The sequence below is a fragment of the Cucurbita moschata genome, unplaced genomic scaffold (assembly GCF_002738365.1).
Source record: "Cucurbita moschata cultivar Rifu unplaced genomic scaffold, Cmos_1.0 Cmo_Scf00029, whole genome shotgun sequence".
NCBI classification, from domain to species: Eukaryota; Viridiplantae; Streptophyta; class Magnoliopsida; order Cucurbitales; family Cucurbitaceae; genus Cucurbita; species Cucurbita moschata.
In genome coordinates, this window is record NW_019268545.1 from 1,706,229 (window position 1) to 1,727,204 (window position 20,976).

General features: G+C 35.9%; 4 protein-coding genes and 1 long non-coding RNA gene across 9 annotated transcripts; 2 read left to right on the plus strand and 3 right to left on the minus strand.

Moving 5' to 3' along the window:
* Positions 1-3,141: 3,141 nt before the first annotated feature.
* LOC111463916 (protein XRI1-like) lies at positions 3,142-6,692 on the plus strand. Its single transcript, XM_023107881.1, has 9 exons — positions 3,142-3,360; positions 3,844-3,899; positions 4,327-4,443; positions 4,522-4,661; positions 5,335-5,407; positions 5,488-5,590; positions 5,674-5,714; positions 5,790-5,873; positions 5,982-6,692. Exons 1-9 carry the CDS (start codon positions 3,338-3,340, stop codon positions 6,257-6,259), a joined length of 915 nt encoding a protein of 304 aa, XP_022963649.1. The 5' UTR covers positions 3,142-3,337; the 3' UTR covers positions 6,260-6,692.
* A 504-nt stretch (positions 6,693-7,196) lies between these two features.
* Positions 7,197-8,167, minus strand: LOC111463917 (NAD-dependent protein deacetylase HST1-like). The gene has a single exon (XM_023107882.1). It carries the CDS (start codon positions 8,108-8,110, stop codon positions 7,364-7,366), a length of 747 nt encoding a protein of 248 aa, XP_022963650.1. The 5' UTR covers positions 8,111-8,167; the 3' UTR covers positions 7,197-7,363.
* Positions 8,168-8,403: 236 nt separating this feature from the next.
* LOC111463925 lies at positions 8,404-9,558 on the minus strand. 2 transcript variants are annotated; one of them, XR_002713956.1, is made up of 4 exons: positions 9,472-9,558; positions 8,975-9,116; positions 8,738-8,846; positions 8,404-8,538 (listed from the first exon to the last, which is right to left on the minus strand). It is a non-coding gene; the product is annotated as an uncharacterized LOC111463925 (long non-coding RNA). The 2 variants fall into 2 exon arrangements; XR_002713957.1 differs by having other exon boundaries at positions 8,975-9,037; positions 9,472-9,557.
* On the plus strand, positions 8,469-13,640 carry LOC111463923 (cytochrome b5-like). 4 transcript variants are annotated; one of them, XM_023107892.1, is made up of 7 exons: positions 8,469-8,590; positions 8,767-8,808; positions 8,957-9,078; positions 9,454-9,579; positions 11,191-11,326; positions 13,075-13,141; positions 13,247-13,640. In XM_023107892.1, the coding sequence occupies exons 4-7, from the start codon at positions 9,518-9,520 to the stop codon at positions 13,495-13,497; spliced, it is 516 nt and encodes a 171-aa protein (XP_022963660.1). In that variant the 5' UTR covers positions 8,469-8,590; positions 8,767-8,808; positions 8,957-9,078; positions 9,454-9,517; the 3' UTR covers positions 13,498-13,640. The 4 variants fall into 4 exon arrangements, with proteins under 4 accessions (XP_022963660.1, XP_022963661.1, XP_022963658.1 ...); XM_023107893.1 differs by having other exon boundaries at positions 9,459-9,579; XM_023107890.1 differs by lacking the exon at positions 9,454-9,579.
* Positions 13,641-14,131: 491 nt separating this feature from the next.
* Positions 14,132-19,000, minus strand: LOC111463913 (BTB/POZ domain-containing protein At5g48800-like). Its single transcript, XM_023107877.1, has 4 exons — positions 18,421-19,000; positions 16,898-16,964; positions 15,032-16,204; positions 14,132-14,826 (listed from the first exon to the last, which is right to left on the minus strand). The coding sequence occupies exons 1-4, from the start codon at positions 18,501-18,503 to the stop codon at positions 14,293-14,295; spliced, it is 1,857 nt and encodes a 618-aa protein (XP_022963645.1). The 5' UTR covers positions 18,504-19,000; the 3' UTR covers positions 14,132-14,292.
* Positions 19,001-20,976: the final 1,976 nt, after the last annotated feature.

The window sequence follows — 20,976 nt, forward strand, 5'->3', positions numbered from 1 at the left end:
AAAAAAAAAAAAAAAAAAAAAAAAAAAAAAAAAAAAAAAAAAAAAAAAAAAAAATCCAATGAAATGAATGGGCCCATAAATAATTATATTAAAATTCGAGGGAATAATAATGGAATTTGAAGCATTAAAAAAATATATTTAGAAATAAAATAATGTTTAATTGAACCTTATTCTCCGGATACCCATTGGCTGAAGAATTTAATGTCCCCAACGGCTCAATTCAATGCGCGCGTGATAGTCAATCGTGACTGCTCCTCATCCTGCCGTACACGTGTGCAGTACAGTGCCTATTTAATTTATTTATTTTCTTATTACTTTATTTCTTTCAAATAAGAAAAAAAGCCTATTAATATTAAAATATTAATTATTATCTCAACTAAAATAAATAATAAAAAATTAGTAAAGTAGTTAAAAATCATCTTTTGTCTGCCAACTTTATTTATAATAATTTAGTTTACTGTGTTTGTTATAATTTAGTCTCTATGGTAAAAATGAGTGAAGAATATATTAATTATGATTTTTCTTTTTTTACTGATAAGGAATCCCTAACGAGGATTGACAACTCTATCCTATCCTCGTTTCCCTTTCCGACCCTGACACAAATCTCGTAAGCAAGAGGTGTGTCTAGCTACCTCGTAGATAGAACCTACGAGACATTGAGTTATCCTAAAAATAGATGTGTTTTTTTCGTCATCTCTCTCGACCCCTTCATTAGAAAATTTATGATTTTTTTTACCAACAAGGAAACGCAAACGAGGATAGACAACTCTATTCCATTCTCGTTCACCTTTCCGACCCTGACACAGATCTCGTAAGCAAGAGGCGTGTCTAGCTACCTCATAGTTAGAATCCACGAGACACTGAGTTATCCTAAAAATGGATGTGTTTTTTTCGTCATCTCTCTCGACCCTTTCTCTAGAAAATTTATGATTTTTTTTTTTTACCAACAAGGAAACGCTAACGAGGATAGACAACTCTATCCCATCCTCATTCCCCTTTTCGACCCTGACACAAATCTCGTAAGCAAGAGGCATGTCTAGCTACCTCATAGTTAGAATCCACGAGACATTGAGTTATCCTAAAAATGGATGTGTTTTTTCATCATATCTCTCGACCCTTTCACTAGAAAATTTATGGTTTTTTTTTTACCGATAAGGAAACCCTAACGAGGATAGACAACTCTATCCCATTTTTTCCCCTTTCCGACCTTGACACAGATCTTGTAAGCAAGAGGCGTGTCTAGCTACCTCATAAATAAATCCACAGATGCATTTTTTTCCCATCTCTCTCGACCCCGTCACTATAAAAATTGAAATGTCACAAACCGCTCTTTACATTTTTCAAACGTGAAACGATGCTAAAGCAAGACCCGTGACTATGAAACAAAAATGAATAACTTCAAATACTGTATATATACATTAAAATACAGTATATCTACATTAAAATACACTGTATATATACAATATATAACTCCGTATCATCGGATCTGTAAAGGTGAAACAAACTAGGTTAAATTAGGGTTCGTACGTGTAATTTTGTCGTATTAAAAAAAAAAAAACAATTCATCATTTTAGTCCAACATTTATTTTGAAAGTACATTATATTATTTCAATTTGTAGTTATATTTACATGAAAAATCACAGTCTCATTTCACCCACAATTTTTTTAATAAAAAAAAATTGTAATTTCTTATATTTTTCGTCTTTATTATTATTATTTTAATTCTATTTTTGTTATAATTTAAATGTATAATATAGAAGAAAAAAAAAAAAGAAATAAAAAATTGATATATTCATATGTAGGGTCAAATTTATTGGCATTTATCCTCTAAATCAAACATATTTATTTATTTTTTTTCCTTTTTTTTATAATTTGACTTTCTAATTTTAGTTCGATTAATTCTTAAATATTATTGGAGACATGCCCTTTAAATTAATTACTAATTATATAAAAAAAAAATTAAATGGTGATAAAAAAAAGTTAACCATTTATTTTCAAATTATATTTGTTTATTATACATATATATTTAATTTATTTCACTTTTTAAAATCATAGTCAAAATGAGAAAGAGAGGTTTAAAATTTTTAAAATTAAATATAATTATTAAATTAGAGGTGTTCGGGATTGAGTTGGATAGAGTTGAGACATTTTTTAGATTTAACTCAATTGTTCGGGTCATAAAATTGCAAACACAAACAATTCTTATCAAATAATAAACTCCACTTAACTGAACCTTAATTTTTTTAAGTTCGGTTGGTTCGAGTTGTTTGGGTCATTTATTAATTTTTGTTTAAACGGGTAGTTATAAAAACGTCCATTTACTCATTTTCAAATATTTAATTAAAATTTGTAATTTAATTTTAATATACATTTTAAAATATTACCTTCCAAATAGTTAAAAATTAATTTTAAAATCGGTAGGAGAATAATTAATAAATAATTATATATTTTTAAATTAACAATAAATTCGGGCTCGTTAAGTTTAACCTAATCTATATTAGGGTAACTCACGAACCAACCTGATCCATATAGTTTCATTTATATGAACCCAATCCAACCGAACTCAAACAGTACCCTAATCAAAATTTATTATATATTTAAAATAACATTTTAAATCATTTATATAAATTAAAATAGTAAAAATAGGAAATTTTAATTTTTTTTTTGTTTATTTATTTATTATTTTTATTACATGAAATTCAAATCTACTATCAATAAAAAAAAATTATATTTATATTTTTTTAATTCAACACTTTACATTTAAATTTCTAATATTTTAATGTATTATAAAACAATTCCGATAATTTGAATATAATTTATTGGTCTTAATATAATCAATATATATATTAAATATTGAAAAAGTATTTTAATAATAAAAAAATTATATTTTTATTTTAATTTGTTATTATTATTATTATTTTCGTAATTAAATAATTTTTTTATAGCAAATTTACATCAAAGGTAAAATACCAAAAAAAGAACAAAAAAAAAAAAGAAAAAGAAAAAAAAAAGTGGAACCCATGTAATAAAAGCGTGCGGTTTCTCTTTGATATATCTGTGTCGCTTTGGGAAGAGGAAAATTAAAATTTACAAAAATAGAGAAATTAATAAATAAAAATAAATAAAATAAATAAAGGAGAGGAGGACCAAGTGCTGGCTTGCGAGTTACTCGGTTAGTGGGCGCTTTTCTCCTTCTTCTCCGCCCCTAAGCCCCCATTATATAGCACACCACAACTCAAACATCGGGGGACCGAACTGGATTTCTCTTCAAATGCTTCTTTTTTGATCGCAGTCAATAGCAATTCACGACTGTTGCTCTTGTTTTACTGTTCTAGCCATGGATGATTGCGCCAAAAACAAGTAAGATCCCGGTTCTTCTGCTCTATCTGTTTGTTTATGTGATTGGTTTGGTTTCTCCGTGTTTATTTTGTGTTTTGGAAGATCTAGCTGTTCCTGTTGATTCCTTGATTTGGGGGAAGCTGTTTTTTGGGGTTTTATTGTAATGGTTCTTCGATTTGTTCTGATTTTCTTGCGCTGTAATCGGTAATTTGAAGTCGAAATGGAGAGGAGGATGAGGCTGTTGGATTTAATTTAAGTAGCGGATCATTGACAGCTAATGACTTGTTATTATTGTTTATAGCGTTCTTGCAGTCTTCCGAGTTGTTTAATTATTGTGTTAATTTGTTGAGAAAATCCTCAAGAAGTACGGTTTAATTTGCTTCTTTCAGTAGTTTGACTTGCTTAGTTGAGATTGAATCAATTGTTTTCCATTTCTCTTATGGTAATAAGCGTTGCATGTGCTTAATCTTTCACTTTTGTTGCTTTTATGTGTGATTTTATCAGGGATTCTTGGAATTGGGAAGGAGATGGGTATACCATTCAGAAGGATGCGGATTTAGGTGAGTAATTTTCTTGTTTACTTTGTTTGTTATGTGTTATCTGTGAGATCCCACATTAGTGGAAGAGAGGAACGAAACATTCCCTATAAGGGTGTGGAAACTTCTATCTAGTAGACGTGTTTTAAAACCTTGAGGGGAAGTCTGGAAGGGTAAGTCCAATGAGGACAATATCTGCTAGTGGTGAGCTTGAGTTGTTACATTATTGGTGAGATTCCACGTTAGTTGGAGAGAGGAACGAAGCATTCCTTATAAAGGTGTGGAAACCTCTCCCTAGTAGACGCGTTTTAAAACCTGGAGGGGAAGTTCGGAAGGGAATGCTCAACGAGGATAATATCTGCTAATAATGCGCTTGAGTTGTTATATTATCTGATCACGTTGTGTTAAGATTCATCCTTGGGACCTTTTTTGTTTTCATTGTCATGAGCAGAGATATCAGAATTCCTGTGGGACGGGGTATCCGAAAATGGAAATCTTTCGTACGTGTTTGATGAAACAACTCCTGTTAAAGCTTGTGGGGACTTGGCATTCAATGTTTCATATAGTGGTAAGAACATTACACTTGATTTTAATCTAAGGGGTCGTTGGTTCTTTGTCATTTCTAATGTGGAGAAGTGGGTTTCAGATGACAGGAACAAGAAATCAGAAGAGTCCAGGGAGACTCAATCACAGGCAAAGAGACGTCGGATGTTACAGTTTACTGCACAAGATATGGAAACTTCCCTATGCAATGAAGATTTATCTTCTAGATTTCTAAAAGCACATGTAAGTGATATGCACTTCCTGGTGTATGGTTGTAAGAATTCGGATCGACTTCAGTCAAACATGTCAATTCTAGAAGTTGTTCTATGTTTATTGCTTGTAGTTGCAATAAGTTTGCTTTGATTTTGATTGAGTTTGCTAGAAAGAATATATAACGTACTACATAGTTTAGGAGAGAGAATCAATCTTCAGTTAGTACGCTCGGTTAACGTGGTTCTACCATAGCAGGGCGCAATCATACTCAAAATTTAAGTTTGATCCTGGCTCAGAAGGAACTCTAGCTATATGCTTAATACATGAAAGTCGAATGTTGTTTAATAAAAACCTGTGCCAACACCTTGGATGCAAAAAGTTTTTTTTTTTTTTCTTAAATAGAGGGAGAGTCGAGGGGGCTTCCGCGGGCAATTCTAAGTTGCTCCAAGGAGCTTATTGTCGATCTTTAGTGTTCGGGAGATATGCTTTTAACAAGGAGCTCCGTCGATAGGAGCTCCTTTTCAAGCTTATGGTCCATTTTTTAAAAAATCAGGCTTCTCATTTGTCTTTTCTTTCAGCACTTGCTGCTTGCGGTCGATCCTCTTAGATGCAAAAACTTAAGTTCTCCACTATGATATTAGACTTGTCGATATACTCGTAGAACTTGTATGAAATTTGTTGTGGCCTTTTGTTCTATATCCAGAAGAAGGATGTTTCCAGTCCAGCTGCTCTCCCGGAAGCTTCATACGGGATTCCCGAGTGTTCTCAACTCTCAGGTTTGTCTCAAACACGATACTTTATACGGGATTCCTGAGTGTTCTTGGATTTGTCTAATCATATAATGTATTTGCCTTAGATAATGTGTCCACTTTCTGTCATGAGAATTTGGATCACTCACCTGAAGGTTGGATTGCTGAATGCTTTACTGATGCTGATATGCTTTGCAGCCCTGAGGATTTGTATGTGTCTTGTTTGCATCTGAATTGTTTTGCTTACAATTATTAATGTCGATTACGTTAACGTCTTAAAATGTGGAACTCAGGAACTTTGTTGGGACTCCGGACATTCAAATTGATGTATCAGGTGACGTTCGTTAAACCATTTGTTTAAGTGTTGATCTTGTTATGGTAGATGACATTAGTTTATTCGAACGTGTAGAGTTTTGTGACGTCATACCTGAGTTCAAATCTAATGCTGTCCAACATCATCCTACTCGAACTCCTCGGAACATAATCTTTAAAGGTTCTATTCTGCTCAAGTTTTTTGATGCATCATTTTGTCTATGGACCGTATTCCATTTTCTCGTGTCACCGAGTTAATGTCTTGCATACCGTTGGCCTGTACGTGCAGGTCGAAAGTCATACATTAGAACTCCCACTAAACTGGCTTCTTCAATTGCCTACCCATTTGCCTTCATCAAGCCCTGTGGATTCCATGGCGACGTTACCTTGAAAGACATAAACCAGCGGATCCGCACACCTCCACCGTCAAAATCGAAGCATCATCCGGAAGACCCCTCTCTGTCTTACCCAACTTCAGCATTCTCTGGAAAGCCCGTGGTAGGTAAAACCAAGATTCATACCGAAGGCGGTAAGGGAAGCATCACAATCATGAGGACCAGAGGTTGAACAAACCGAAAACGATTTCCGCTATCCAGACTTTCCTTTTAACTGCCCGTCGGTCCATCCCGGGGGGATTTGTAAAATGTCAGGGCCATCAAGTAAGTAGTACAGAAGGTGATTAACTTCCATTTTTGGTCGGGATAGATAGATAGATAGATAAATAGAAAGAAAGAGACAAAGAGAGAGATATGTAGGAGTATTAGAGTTGCTCTTGGAATCCCTAATCATATGTTCGAGTTTGTCGACAGATGTTTACGCTTCCAGGTGAACTCTTGTAGGTCGTTCGAGTTCAAGCTCGACACCGATATGATTATGCATCGTTTTTAGATTTGAAAACACTTCTTATCATTATGTTTATTATCAAATCATTCCATTCCTTATGCATTGTGAAACTGTTCTGTAATGCTTTTGCTGGAAAGCTTAAAAGAATTGGATCTCTCTCTCGGGTTATTTTCCTTGCCCTTATTTCATTTTTTTTTATTTTTCGGAAATTTATATATATATAGTTATATGCATTTTAATTTTTCAAATCTTGCTTTCAACACTCTTTTTCGAAATCTCTCTGCCCTGTTTTCTAAAACGTTCTTGAATCGGGACCAAAAGTTCGAGCATACGTTGCTTGGTTGTAGACGCAAGAACGAATAGACTTAATTCAATTGTTGTTGAGAAATGAGTGCAAGTCCGCTGCCATTAAAGTGCGATTGTGACGAGTGATGTATGTGTATATATATATATATATCTAGGATGGGACGACTGAAGCAAGGACATGGAATATAATTCAGGTACCGTTTAGCTATTAGGGAGAAATCTCTTTTGACTATCTCTCCTATTTTCCGCCCCATCTGAACATAATAGTGATGATTTAATTGAAAATATGCGATCATGTTTGATAAAAGTAATAGCTAAGTCTATCTATTACAGATGAACCAATGAGAGCAACTAATAGAGTAGCAGGCAAAGATTGATATACACTTTGTGAATACAAAGATTGAAATTCTTGAGGGATATTTTACAACAACTAATCTTTGTGGGCGCAAAATGATATCTCTACTCAAACTTGAGCATCTTCAGATCCTCAAATGATCAAAGAAATGAGTTTCAAAAGCAGAATCAAAAAGCGTCGAGGATTTCCAAGATGAAATCGCTGCAAGTGGGACAGTTCCCGCGGCTAACCATGAATTCCTTCGAACACAGCCTGCAAAATGTATGCCCGCATGGCGCCAATGCCGCGTTCTTATGCTTCACCATGCAAACGCAGCAGGTGAATTCTCTGCCATGCCCGTCGTCTTCATCTTCGTAGTAGTCTTCGTCGTCATCGTCGTCGTCGTCGAAGAAATCTTCTCCAAATCCCATTCCGTAATTTGATCCTCCGAATCCCATTTCCTTATCCGTCTCGTGCAATAGGTCCATCAGCGATATCCTTACCGGCTCAGACGACGGCGAGTTCTCCTCCTCCTCCTCCTCCTCCTTCTCCTTCTCCGATGCGGTTGTTGAGTCTTCCTTCTCGTTTTCGTTTTCGTCTTCCTTCTCGTTGTTCTCGTTTTGTTCATTGTCTTTTTCTGTAGCTTCCGCGGCGGCTGCTGCTGCATCGGCTGCTTCTTGTGCTGCTACGGCTTCTCTAGCGGACATCATTCTCGACTCTGAGAAATTGAAGTGTCGTGCTCTGTTATCGCGATCTGGTTCCGTTGGATCCGTGTAGTCCATTGCAGAGACACGGATTGAGTTACGGCGCGACATTTGCGGTTTCATGGTTCGATTCGGCGCTGCATCTGGAACTGACGAGTAATCGAAGGACTCATCGTAATGGAACGCGGACGCATCGTTCGGGTTGTTCAATCTGGAAGTCTGTCGAGACATCTGACGGCGAGTGGATTTGGAAGATTCTTCAGACGGACGAGTTGAAGAATCGGCGGAGTTTTTAGACGGAGACGCGCTGAAACGGGCTTGATTTCGCTTTCCGGCTGTAGATCGCTTGTCTTGAACAGGAATATCGGAGGTCGGAATAGGAACCGTCGAGACCCAAGCAGAGCCAGCGCGCTTCAGCCGGAGCTTATCCCTAAAGGACTTCCAAGTTCTTCTGTCCTTTCCGAAAAGTCCCTTGCCGACGCTGGGCTCCTCGTCGCGGATTATATCCAGCAGCGTTCTGCCGCGGATTTCAGCGGCCCGTGAAGCGGCCGGTGGCCCTAATCTATTGTTAGCCAGAACGTCGTCCAGAGTATAGCCTGCCAGGCTACGGCCATCCTCAACTATCGACATCTGATCGAAATCTGGAGAATCGAAACAACCTTCCGTGTTCACGAAGATCACAAAAAGGACAGAAATATCAACGGAATGCAGGTCAGTAGAATCAATAGATCATTATATTTCTGGCAAAACCTATTAGTGATGCAAATCGATGAACATCAACAACAGAATCAAGTTAACTTCCACGAATTCCTGCTTTATTCTGAGATTGAAAGGAAAAAAAAAAAAAAAACTCAGTACCTTGTGATTGTTAATCGAAAATCTAACAGGAATTGCTCGAGCTTGGAAGGAATCAAGAAGAAGAAACTCAGGTATTTCAGATCAATTCCTCTGGTCTTTCGATCAATTACTGATACAAATATGATGGCCATGAAAATCAAATTAAGCTTCAGCAGTTCATGCATTAATCATCTTAGTTTCTTGATCTTGTGGAATTAAAAAAGCATTTGGAAATTGCAGGACAGAAAAGAAACCCACCATGGAACGAGGGAGATCCAATGTTAAATTTGACAGCAAATGGCTTCTACAAGAACTGTGGGGCTTGGAAGGAAGAAGAAGAAGAAGAAGAAGAAGAAATTCAGGTATTTCAGATCAATTCCTCTGGTCTTTCGATCAATTACTGATATAAATAGATGGCCATGAAAATCAAATTAAGCTTCAGCAATTTATGTATTAATCATCTTAGTTTCTTGATTTTGATACAAATAGATGGCCATGAAAATCAAATTAAGCTTCAGCAATTCATGCATTAATCATCTTAGTTTCTTGATCTTGATACAAATAGATGGCCATGAAAATCAAATTAAGCTTCAGCAATTCATGCATTAATCATCTTAGTTTCTTGATCTTGATACAAATAGATGGCCATGAAAACCAAATTAAGCTTCAGCAATTCATGCATTAATCATCTTAGTTTCTTGATCCTGTGGAATTAAAAAAGCATTTTGAAATTGCAGGACAGAAAAGAAACACACCATGAGAGAGTGAACGAGGGAGATCCAATGTTGAATTTGGCAAGGAATGGCTTCTGCAAGAACTGTGGGGATTGGAAGGAAGAACAAGAAGAAGAAGAAGAAATTCAGGTATTTTAACTCAAATTCCCTTGTTTTTCGATTGATTTCATTTTTTTTTTTGTTGCGTTTGTCGTAAAAATAAAATAAAATTATAATGGGAATGAAGAGTGTGGAAGGGAAGCAATTGGTTTGGAGAGGCTGTCCCCATTTTTCGGGAAGCTTTGAGGTCGTAGAAATTTGCTTAAACAAAGTTTTGTTACATTTTTTTTTAAAAGAAAATGCATTTTTTAATGAGAAGCCATCAAAGCTTCCTTTGTAACTTTCTTTCAATATTTGGTTGGAAAAAATGCAGTTTTTTTTTGTTGATAAATTTCCATACAAAATAAATTAAAAAAAGCCATAAAATTTGTATTTTGTTTTTTAAAAAAATATTTTTTAATAATACCTTCAAATAAAAATAAAAATAATTCTGAAAAAGTATGGGTTACAATAAATTTTTTAGTTTTTTATGGAAACTATAAATACCTTAGTTACTGTTTCTTTAATATCCTCGAAAAGTACTTTTATATGTCTATTTCTAAAAACATATTTATGAAATTTTAAAAGTTATATTAACCCATAAGAAAAAAGCTCAAAAATATTTTTATGGTCAATGTTATAGACGAAAACTATCTATTGACACTTTAGATTATCTCCAAATTTTTTAACGTTGTTTTTTTAAAAGTTTATGAGTATTTTTTGAAACGTGGTACTAACGATAAAAGTATTTTTGAATATTTCAAAAAAGTTTAAAAGTGTCTTTTAAAGTTTTAAAAAAGTTCTAAGTGTATTAATAAAACTTTCAAAAGGTAAAAAGGTATTTTTGAAATCTTTCTAAAAACTAAATGGTATCTTGAAACAAAGTTCAAAGGTATCGTGAAACAAAATGTTAACGGTTCGTTTAAAATTAATGACAATGATATTTTTGAAATTTTCTTTAAAGTTTTAAGAGTATTATAGAAAGTTTTTTTTAGTTAGGTAATTATATCGAAATAGATTAGTGCTCTTCAAATCTAAACAGTGTGCTAATATTAAAAAAATGCTTAAAACAAAATGTATTTTTGAAGATCACTCAAACTAAAATATTCTTGGAAAATAATTTCAAAATAGGCTGGCAGTTGTGATATAAATATAGTAATCCTCCCTAAATTAAATAATTTCTCCACACAAAAAAAAACTTATCAACTTACTTAACCTTAATTATTTAATTTGTTATACTGGATTCATGAATTAAAATGCTAATATGCTAAAAATTGATACAATTTAAAATTCATATAATGGTCATTCTTTTAGAATTTATGGGAAAAATATAAACTTTGAAGATATTAGAAACAAAATTGAAAAATATTCCAATATTAGGAACTTGTTTTGTATAGACTCAAAAGTATATACATACTTGGAAGAATTCGATGACAAAAAAGGTATTTCCCCCAAAAAAAAATAAAGTCTTTTGACTTTTCTGGTCTGAGTGCTCAGAAAAATTGAAGAAAGGTTGGTATGAGATGGCATTGCATGAGCCTCACCTGTCCAACGCTCATTAGGAAATAAAATCAAAGAAATCATGAGATTCATTGTCCCACCAACCCCATTTCCCAATACCCTTAAAAACCTCTAAATCCACCGCCGTCCCTTTGGCTGCAGAACAAGAAAGATTTGCCTCCCCGATTACACAACTCTCTTCCAAGCTGCGACCATGGATGGCCGCACGGTGTTCACTTTGGCTGAGGTTGCCTCCCACGACAACCGCAACGACTGCTGGTTGATCATTGAGGATAAGGTATGTGTTCATTTGTCTGTGTGACCCAATGTGGCTTTAAATTCTTTACATGGCTCGGCTCTTATTTTCTGTTTGATGGGTTTCTGGCTTTTGCTCTCCTTTGTATGATTCTTTTCTTGTTTCTGATTTATATGGTTCACGGTTCACTGGGTATGCTTTCTTTTGATTGATTGAGTTTGATGAATGGGATTACTGTTCTGTGTTCTGTTTGAGACTGAATAGGGCTCGTGAATCTTTATGGGCTAAAAAAAGTTTAAGGTCGTTTTGATTTGATAGGTCTCTAAAATTGCTAATTAAAACTCTAACCTTTTAATTTTGGGTCTATGACATTTTTTTTTTACATATATGTAATATAGGCATAAAATTGAATTTCAGTAGAACCTTAATCATTTGATCTTGTCTCAGACCATTTTTGTGTGATAGGTAAATCGTATTAGACACAAAAATAAAATGAGTTAACTAGAGTATAGTTTAATGGATTAAAATATATACAGTTTAATAGATTAAAATATATACACGCAGTTAAAGTGTCTCCATTTTTGTAAGTCGTTAAACTCAAAAAAATTACCTATTACATAGTTTTTTTTAAAGTTGACAGAAGACTAACTTAATTGAGTCGAAATGAAAACAAAAAAAGTAGTGTGTTAATATGATAGAGAACCAAATGGGAGTCACGGGATAAACCAAGTGACCAAAGCTTAATAATTACGAAAATCCTAGAATAAATAGGTCAATATGTTAAGTAGTGAATAGGGTTTCTTAGAGTTGTCCTTTATGGATATTGTATCGGATAGCGGGTGCAAAATCGAACTTTTGACACATGGGCAGAGGTGCAATACCTGCACACCCGTGCTGCTCGGTAATGTCTTTGAAAAACCCATTTCAAAGGAAGTCGCCCGAGACACTCGTCTCGGAACGCTTGCTTTCATTGTGACATACACATGTGCCACAGGGTAGCTCGCCTAGGCTACAAGGCTCAGGTGTAATGTGGAGTCGACACCATGCCTCCCCTATAGTATATTTTGAGTCATTTCCTAACTGGCGAGTGTAGACATGATGGACTTGACTCCAAATTTTGCGAGCATTCATATTACATATGGATGGACTTAACTCCAAAACTGCATGCCCAAATTCCTTCGAAATCTCGACTTTCAAGGTTAAGGCCTAGGACCCTACTCGACCCTTCAACAAGCCTATCTTTGACACTCTGTCTACTCGTTGCTCTTATCTTGCTTATTCCTCGTCTTCTCTTCAATGTCCACTCTATGTGGTGTGTTAGATGGCACACCGTCCTCCTTGATCTCATCATGGTACAAGAGGCCCTCGTGTGGTCAATTGGTGCCATTTGAGGGTCGCCGCTTCTTTTATCGCAACGTGAGAGTTAAAACCTATTCTCTTCATAGTAAGGTTGTGACACTAGGACACTAGTTGCAAAGTCAATATAGCTCCAATATTTGTTAAACCCACGTTGAACAACTTTGGATTTCGTTCTAGTAATAACATAATATATATTTTAGAAAGTGTATATTTTATTAAACTGAGTGTTTGTCATAGTTGTCTTTGATGTTTTTGGTAACCAAATCTCAATAGTGTCTTATCTGTGTCTATGTTTCTTACCTGCATATTGTTTGCGAGACAACTATGGAGCAGTATGAATGACTTTCGCTCCAGAAAAGATATTATTTATATTACTGATTATGTTGTGCTTGGTATCACTTTCATTTTGTTCATTTGCCTTAATCCAATAGGTATATGATGTGACAAAATTCCTCGAAGACCATCCTGGTGGTGATGAAGTCTTGTTGTCAAGCACTGGTAGGGAACAACAAACGACGATGCTTTTTCATTGCAATATGCTCCTAATAACATTTGTTAAATGAACGGATCATAATATAATGTTTGAGGGCTTGTTATCTACAGGTAAGGATGCAACCAATGATTTTCTCGACATCGGGCACAGCAGCGCTGCTAGTGCAATGATGGAAGAATTTTACGTAGGCGATATCGATAGCTCGGTTATTCCTGCAAAAGGAGAGTACATTCCTCCAAAGCAGCCCCTATACAACCAAGACAAGACACTGGAATTCATTATCAAGGTACTCCAGTTTCTAGCTCCCCTGGTAATTCTGGGTTTGGCTTTTGGCATCCACATCTATACCAAAACGACTTAAACGTTGAAGTTAGTGATCGGTCCAGTGGCTTTTGGTTTTTAGGTCAGGTTTGTCTTCGCGAACTGAACATCGTTGTTTTTATTGTCTTCCTTTTATGGATTATTGAAATATTAGTCAAAAAGTGAAATCTAGTGATTGGTTCCTAGGCTATGATTTGTCAAAGATAGTCATTTATACCGATAAGAAGCGTACTAAATAATGGCGTGGTGATTGCCATGAATGGAGCGAGAGACCCCAACCTTGATTAGCTTGCACATGCAGGCTTTCCAACTCGGAAAAAGCAGCCCGCACCAAACTCAGTCATTTGGTGAAAGGTGTTTTACACTCTTACGAGATAGTGAAAACCACTCGATCGATTGGAACAAAATTTGTGCTATTCAGGCAAGCTTTCCCCTTTCTTTGTTGTGGAGTTCAATACATTGTTGCTTTAGTTTCGTCACCTAACCCGATCTCCTCCCCTCATTGAGACCTAACAAAATGATTCAAATTCCTTTCACTCACCCCAGATAAATACATACTTTTCTTTACTTGCGACAAATTCTAGCATTAATATGAGTTCATTGACCGCATAAGAGCAATCCACCTTGATGACGAATTCCACGATAACAAAAAAGAGAAATGAAAGTCGGTGAGATTTGGTTACCAAAAACATCATCGATAAAGAAGAGTTCTTGGCAATACTAATCATTTACAGGTTACAAATAGACTGAACCATTCTCGAAAGAGGGGGAAAAAGGGAAAAACTTTACTTAACAAAGAAAAGAGGCTCTGCATTGCTCTGAGTGTAAATTGGAACTATTCTGCACTTGTACATGTTCTTTCAATCACTTTGGAATCCGTCCTCAATGAATGTTTCGATGGCGAACTCGAACCCTTTGAAGAGCTATTCCCAAAGAAGCTCATTTTACCAAATTTCCTCGAGAACGAATTCATAAATTTACGAGAACTGGACTTTTGCATATCCCTCCTCATACAAACATGTTCTTTTTCGAGATCATTTAATCTCATCCGTAGTCGAGCCAGTTCAAGTTTTAGCTCCCGATTTTCCCGTCTCAGTGATGCATAATTGTCTCGTGGAGACATTGCTGCACTCAATGCACCACTGCTAATCCTCCATGATTGATGTGAAGGTTTGTAGTCTTCGTCACCACAAGAATTCGACAATGCGTTACGAAGCCTTAGTTGCTCGAAATAAAGGACTTGAACCATGCATTGGAGGGGAAGGCGCTCGTTTTGAGCAGCATGAGCTCCGGCCTCCTGCGAGAGCTTCTGAAAATCTATTAGCTTGCAGAGCTTCTTCTTGTCTAAGTCTGATAGACCTTGATGAGCCTGTGGCAATGAAAACATCAAAAGACACAATTATAGAACCTGGTGCACAATGTGAAAAACTGAAACCATGAAGAAATGAAGAACAGTCAGTTTACGAGGTTCAACTATAATCTCGTTCCTCGACTGGTAAAGGATCACCAAGTAACTATAAGAAAATACAACATGAACTCAAACTTAGGTCGTGAAAAAAGGAGCACATACGTACTTTAAGATAGATATCAATGGCTCGATATAATCCATCGTGGACGGTGCGTGCATGTGAAGGTAAGGAATCTGCAATGACCATGAACTTCGAAAGCTTGAGGTTTGCATCCGGGGCAATTTCAGCAAGGTAGTTGTCTACTAATTTGGATACTTTAAACAACGCACTTTGAGATGGCGAACGAGGACTATCCGATTCAAAAACGGAGGCGTCTTCCATATTGTCCTCGCTATCATCTTGTTGAGAGAAGTTTACCAAGATCCTGTGAACCGTGTCAACATCAAATAAAGTATCAGCTGAATGTTTGAAGGATGGAATCAGAAGATCATCAAGAGTAGCGATATCCAACTGAGATCCTATCCTTCTCTCGAGGTCAAGTCTGCAAGCAACAGAGCAATCAAGCATCACAGCACTCCTCAGAAGCCCAAAAAGGAAACTGATTGGAATAGCCAATTTTTCAACTGGAAAAAGGCTAACTATTGTTTCAACAACAAGTTTTTCTTGCCCGTATGAACTCGTAACAAAATCGACCTTTGTCTGGCCAGATGGGTTCCATAAACTGGATTTCTTTGTTAACTCCCTTTGAGCATAATTCACCAAGGATGCACCTATGCTCTCAGGACGAACCCCTCGACACTTCATGGCAGTAATGACTCGTTCATACAAGTCGATACGAAGAACAGAGATATCCTCAATCCACCAGTCGCTATCACACGTGGCCTGCTTGCTCATGTGAAGTCTCCCTGAACTGCTATACTCCAAGCGTGAGAAGCTCGAAGCAATTTGCTCTGTACAAGCTTTTGATGCTATTGCATCAATGCAGCGGCTAACTACTTTCAGCTCATCAGCTAAAGGGAGTAGATTCTCACATTGTTGCAACACTTCAACACACATTTCAAGGTTCTTCGAGACGATTCTCTCGAGATATTCTTCAGCTCGGGAACCAAGATTATCCTTCGAGAATTCTTCACTCATTTCAAGATAATCAGATGCACAACATAGCTGAGCAACATTTCCTGCAGTAATTTCGAAATTGATCCCATAACAGAATTTTGCTGCTAGCTCAAAAGATTCAGCACCTCCTGGTAGATTAAGAAGCTCCACCTTCGAGATGTCGGAATCCCTATGTTCTGCAACTAACCTTCGAATCCGCCCACTTCGAGAGACGAGAGGGAACTGCATTCAGTAGTTGAGTTAAACCAGTCATTCATTAGGAACTATAGATTTCAGCTATAGCATAGGCAGAATATATGTTCAAGTCCAGAACTCTAATGGATTTTCTCTATATACATTAATGCTTTGTCTCTACAAGTTCTTATGCAGGTATTATTCAGAAAAAACAAGGATGCTTGGGAGGGAGTCCCACGTTAGCTAATTTAGGAAATGATCATGGTTTATAAGGAAGGAACAATATCTCTATTGGCATGAGACTTTTTGGGGAAACTCAAAGCAAAGTCACGAGAGCTTATGCTCAAAATGGAAAATATCATACCATTGTGGAGAGTCTTGGTTCATGTCAATAGAATCCTCGAAAGTGTAGTCAAAAGTGACTCATGTGTCGAACAAATGGTGTACTTTGTTTGAGGACTCCAAAGAAGGAGTCGGGTCTCGATTAAGGGGGACTGTTTGAGGGCTCCATAGGCCTCAGGGGAGGCTATATAGTGACTTTGTTCAAGAAGAGGATGGTTGGAATGATCATGGGCTTATAAGGAAGGAACACTATCTCCATTGGTACGAGGCCTTTTGGGGAAGCCCAAAGCAAAGTTATGAGCGTTTGTGCTCAAAGTGGACAACATCATACCATTATGGAGAGTCGTGGTTCCTAACTAAACACAGTGGACACTACATAATTCAAGTCGTTAGTGTTACCTTATGCAAGGAGAATGTAACTCCAGCCACTTCTATTGTAATATCGCTAGGAACATCGCGGAAAATCCTACACAAATAAATAGCCAATTATTCACAAACAAAGGTGTCCAAATTTAGACTGCTAACTTCAAAAACTGTGCCAAGAAGAAAACAGCCATAGAGAGAGAGAGAGAGAGAGAGAGAGAGAGATCTAGCTCTTTGTTTTGCAATAAATGGATTTGGAGATACTTCAAAATCGAATGGAATTGTCTATGCCATTTACAAACTAAAAGAGAATTCACGCAGATTCCATCAATATGCAGCACACCATACAGAGAACAAAAAGTAGAAAGCATTGTGTAGCCAAAATAAATCTAGAATTTCAATATGGTAACCATGTAACCAATTAACCAACTCTTAAGATGACAGTCAATCAAAACAGAGCGTCTAAATCATTTCGGAACACACAAATCAGTGCTAAACGAGACATCAATTGATGTACCGTAAATAAATCCTAAACTGGACATGTAATGGCCCAAGTCCACCACTAGCAGATATTGTCCTCTTTGGACTTTCCCTCTCAAGCTTCCCCTCAAGGTTTTTAAAACGCGTCTGCTAGGAAGAAGTTTCCACACCCTTGTAAAAAATGTTTCGTTCTCCTCTCCAACTGATGTGGGATCTCACAATCCACCCCCCTTCGAGGCCCAGTGTCCTAGCTGGTACACTGTCTCGTGTCCACCCCCCTTTGAGGCTCATCCTCCTTGCTGGCACATCGCCCAATGTTTATCTGCTAGTATTTGTAATGGCTCAAGCCCACCGTGAGTAGATATTGTCCTCTTTGGGCTTTTCTTTTCGAGGTTCCCCTCAAGGTTTTTAAAATACGGATATTGTCCTCTTTGGGCTTTTCTTTTCGAGGTTCCCCTCAAGGTTTTTAAAATACGTCTGCTAGGGAGAGGTTTCCACACCCTTATAAAGGATGCTTCGTTCTCCTCCCCAACCGATGTGGGATCTCACAGAACATACTGGCTTGCGTAGAAAAGCTCCAACGTGAGAGAAAACCAGCACGACAACGTTGACTCTTCAGAACATTCAAATATGAGGGATGACTTTTTTTAAGCACGCTTTCATTGAGAGAAATAAAAGAACATACAAGCATACAAGAAAAATAAGCCCCAACAACAACAAAAAAAAAAAAAAAAAAAAGAAAGAAAGAGTAACACTAACTATAGATAAAAACTTCAATCGAAAACAACAAGACCCAGCTCAAAATTCAAGTGACTATTAGCACAAACTATCTAGACCAGATAACAAGCACGCCAATACCAAAATAGCAGAGAGATCTTGCTGGGTTAGAATGGCAGAAAGTACAAAAGAACAATGATCAAAATAGCAGCATTACACCATAGCTTGTAGGATATAACCAACGACCCAAGTTAACTAGTACACAAAACTGCACAAAAGCCAAATTAACATGTACTCAAGAGCTAGCTGAAAACTACACAGACCAAAAGACAATCAAAGAACAAACAAACAAACAAACAAACCATTCGTTGCAGCGGTGGCGCACAGACTTAGCAAGAGACAACTGTTGCTGGAGCTGGAGCTGCAGCATGTCGCTTCGGTCCATTCAGAGGAAGCGAGCCAAGGGAGAGCTTAGGAAACAAAGGGTGTAAAGAGACATAAACAGAGACAGAGACCCAGTTGAGGAAAGGTGAAGAAGTTCTTTGGCGACTTTCGTCGAACAGGTTGAGTGCATTGTTGCAAATCACTAGATTACAATCTTCCTTTCCAATGGGGCCTTATTGGTGGGTCATACCTTTGATTAGCACGCCACAAATTGTTTGCCTTCCCATCAAACCTTGCTAGATTCACTAATTTTGTGCCTTCTTTTTGGGTTTCTTCCTTTTTTCCTCTGTGATCATTTGTGCCCTGTTTGAGCAGGCAAACAAGCGCGATAAAGGGGCAAGAAAATCTGCAATCTTTGAACGAACAAAAAAAGTCAAAAATCCATTCCAAACTGTGCGATCAAGGAATCAAAAAGAATTATAAAAGAGCGGGAAAAAGTCGTTATTTCGTTTGACAAATCATGATCTCATTTTTCCAAGTCTTCTCCTTCACCCTTTATGAACCGTAAAAGTTCAAATCTTTTTTCCTTTTATTCTCACTTAGGCCCTCAATCTTTTACTTATTACCATGCACACCCCAAAATTATCATACCATTTATTTCATCATTATTGTGCTAAATTATAAATTATAAAAAAAGTAACCCACAATTATCTTCTTTTAATATTCCAAAACTACCCTTACACAAAAATTAAGAATTAAAATATCGTGTCCGTGACCTGAAAATAAAAATTTTAAATTAGAATCTATTATATTATTCAGGTTACCCGCCAAACTTATTCTAAATTTTTAGTCATAATAATTTTGAAATATTTATAAAAAATTAAAAGGGTATTATTGTAATTTTGAAATTATATATATATATATATATATTAAATAAAGGATACATACGTTTTTTTTCTTGTATTTTAGCCTAATTTTAAATTATCTTCTTAAATAATTTATGCATATTTTGGAAAAGGAAATTCCATCAAAAGGACAGCCAATCTTTGATTTGATAGTTAAGAGTTATTATTTGTGGTTGTAATTTTGGTTGTTAATTATATATTGTAATTATTGATTAATTGGCAACATCAATTTGACAATTAATGAAATTTTATGAAATTTAAGATCAATTTATATTTTTTTAAAAGAAAAAAAAATAGACGTGAATTAAAAATATTAATGTTTAATTGTTTAAAAATATGAATTAAAAAAGTTCAGAGACATACACCTTTAACTATAAAAATTTAGTTAAATCTAGAGTAACAAAACCTAACGCTGAGTTTCGATGTCACTGACTTGCATCAAATCATTTTAAAAATAGCGTGAGTATTACCGTACGTACGGAACTTCTTATTAAAGTCAAATAAGGTAAATTATTATAGGATTAATTAAAGAAAATCAAGAGACCTTAGTAGTTAATTACTCGAACATACATCGTCTAACCTTTGACATTTACTCTTTCTACCAAATAGACATAAAACTCAAAATTTAGAAACTAAACTCGTAATTCAATCCATAAAATAATATATATATATAAATTAATGTAATTTTGAATTATTTTTTTTAAAAATAAACTATCCAAATTGAATCTAATCGAATCTTTAAACTTTTATCAAATAAATTCCTAAAGTTTAAAAAATTTCTCACCCGTCCCTAATACATTTTTTTTTTGTCAGCACAACATAATTTAATAGATAAAATATAAATTATCATTTAAAAATCGATAATTCGTTCTCGAGTCTGAAAAGAACACATTGGAGTACGAAAGAAGCAAATAAATAAAAAAATAATAAAAAAGAAAAAAGAAAAAAAAGAAGGGAGTGGGGGACTAAATAATAAAACTTATATAAGATGCCAAGATGAAAAAGTAGGCAAAAAGAAAGTATATTATTCTCCTTTCGGCACTTACCCAAATAATAATAATCATCCTTTTTCTTTTCTTTCATTTCACTTTCCCACACACCACATAAACCAAACGAACTTAAGGACCTAAAACACGATTAAAATTGTGAGATCCCACGTCGGTTGGAGAGGGGAACAAAACATTTCTTATAAGGGTGTGAAAACCTCTCCATAGTAGACGTGTTTTAAAATTGTGAGGTTGACGACCATACGTAACGGACCAAAGTGAACAATATTTACTAGAGGTGCATTTGGACTGTTACAAATGGTATCAGAGCTAGACATCGGACAGTGTGCTAGTGAGAATGTTGGGCCTCCAAGGGGATGGACTGTGAGATCCCACATCGGTTGGAGAGGGGAACAAAACATTTCTTATAAAAGTGTGGAAACCTCTCTCTAGTAGACGCGTTTTAAAATGTGAGGCTGACGACGATACGAAACGGGCCAACGTGGACAATATCTGCTAGCGGTGCGCTTAAACTATTACAACAATCCAATCTTATCCTTCTTTTAAATAAGAATATTTAACATTTGTAACAGATGTCAGTGATGCGTTATGACTCGTAAATATTTGATATTTGAATTTTATG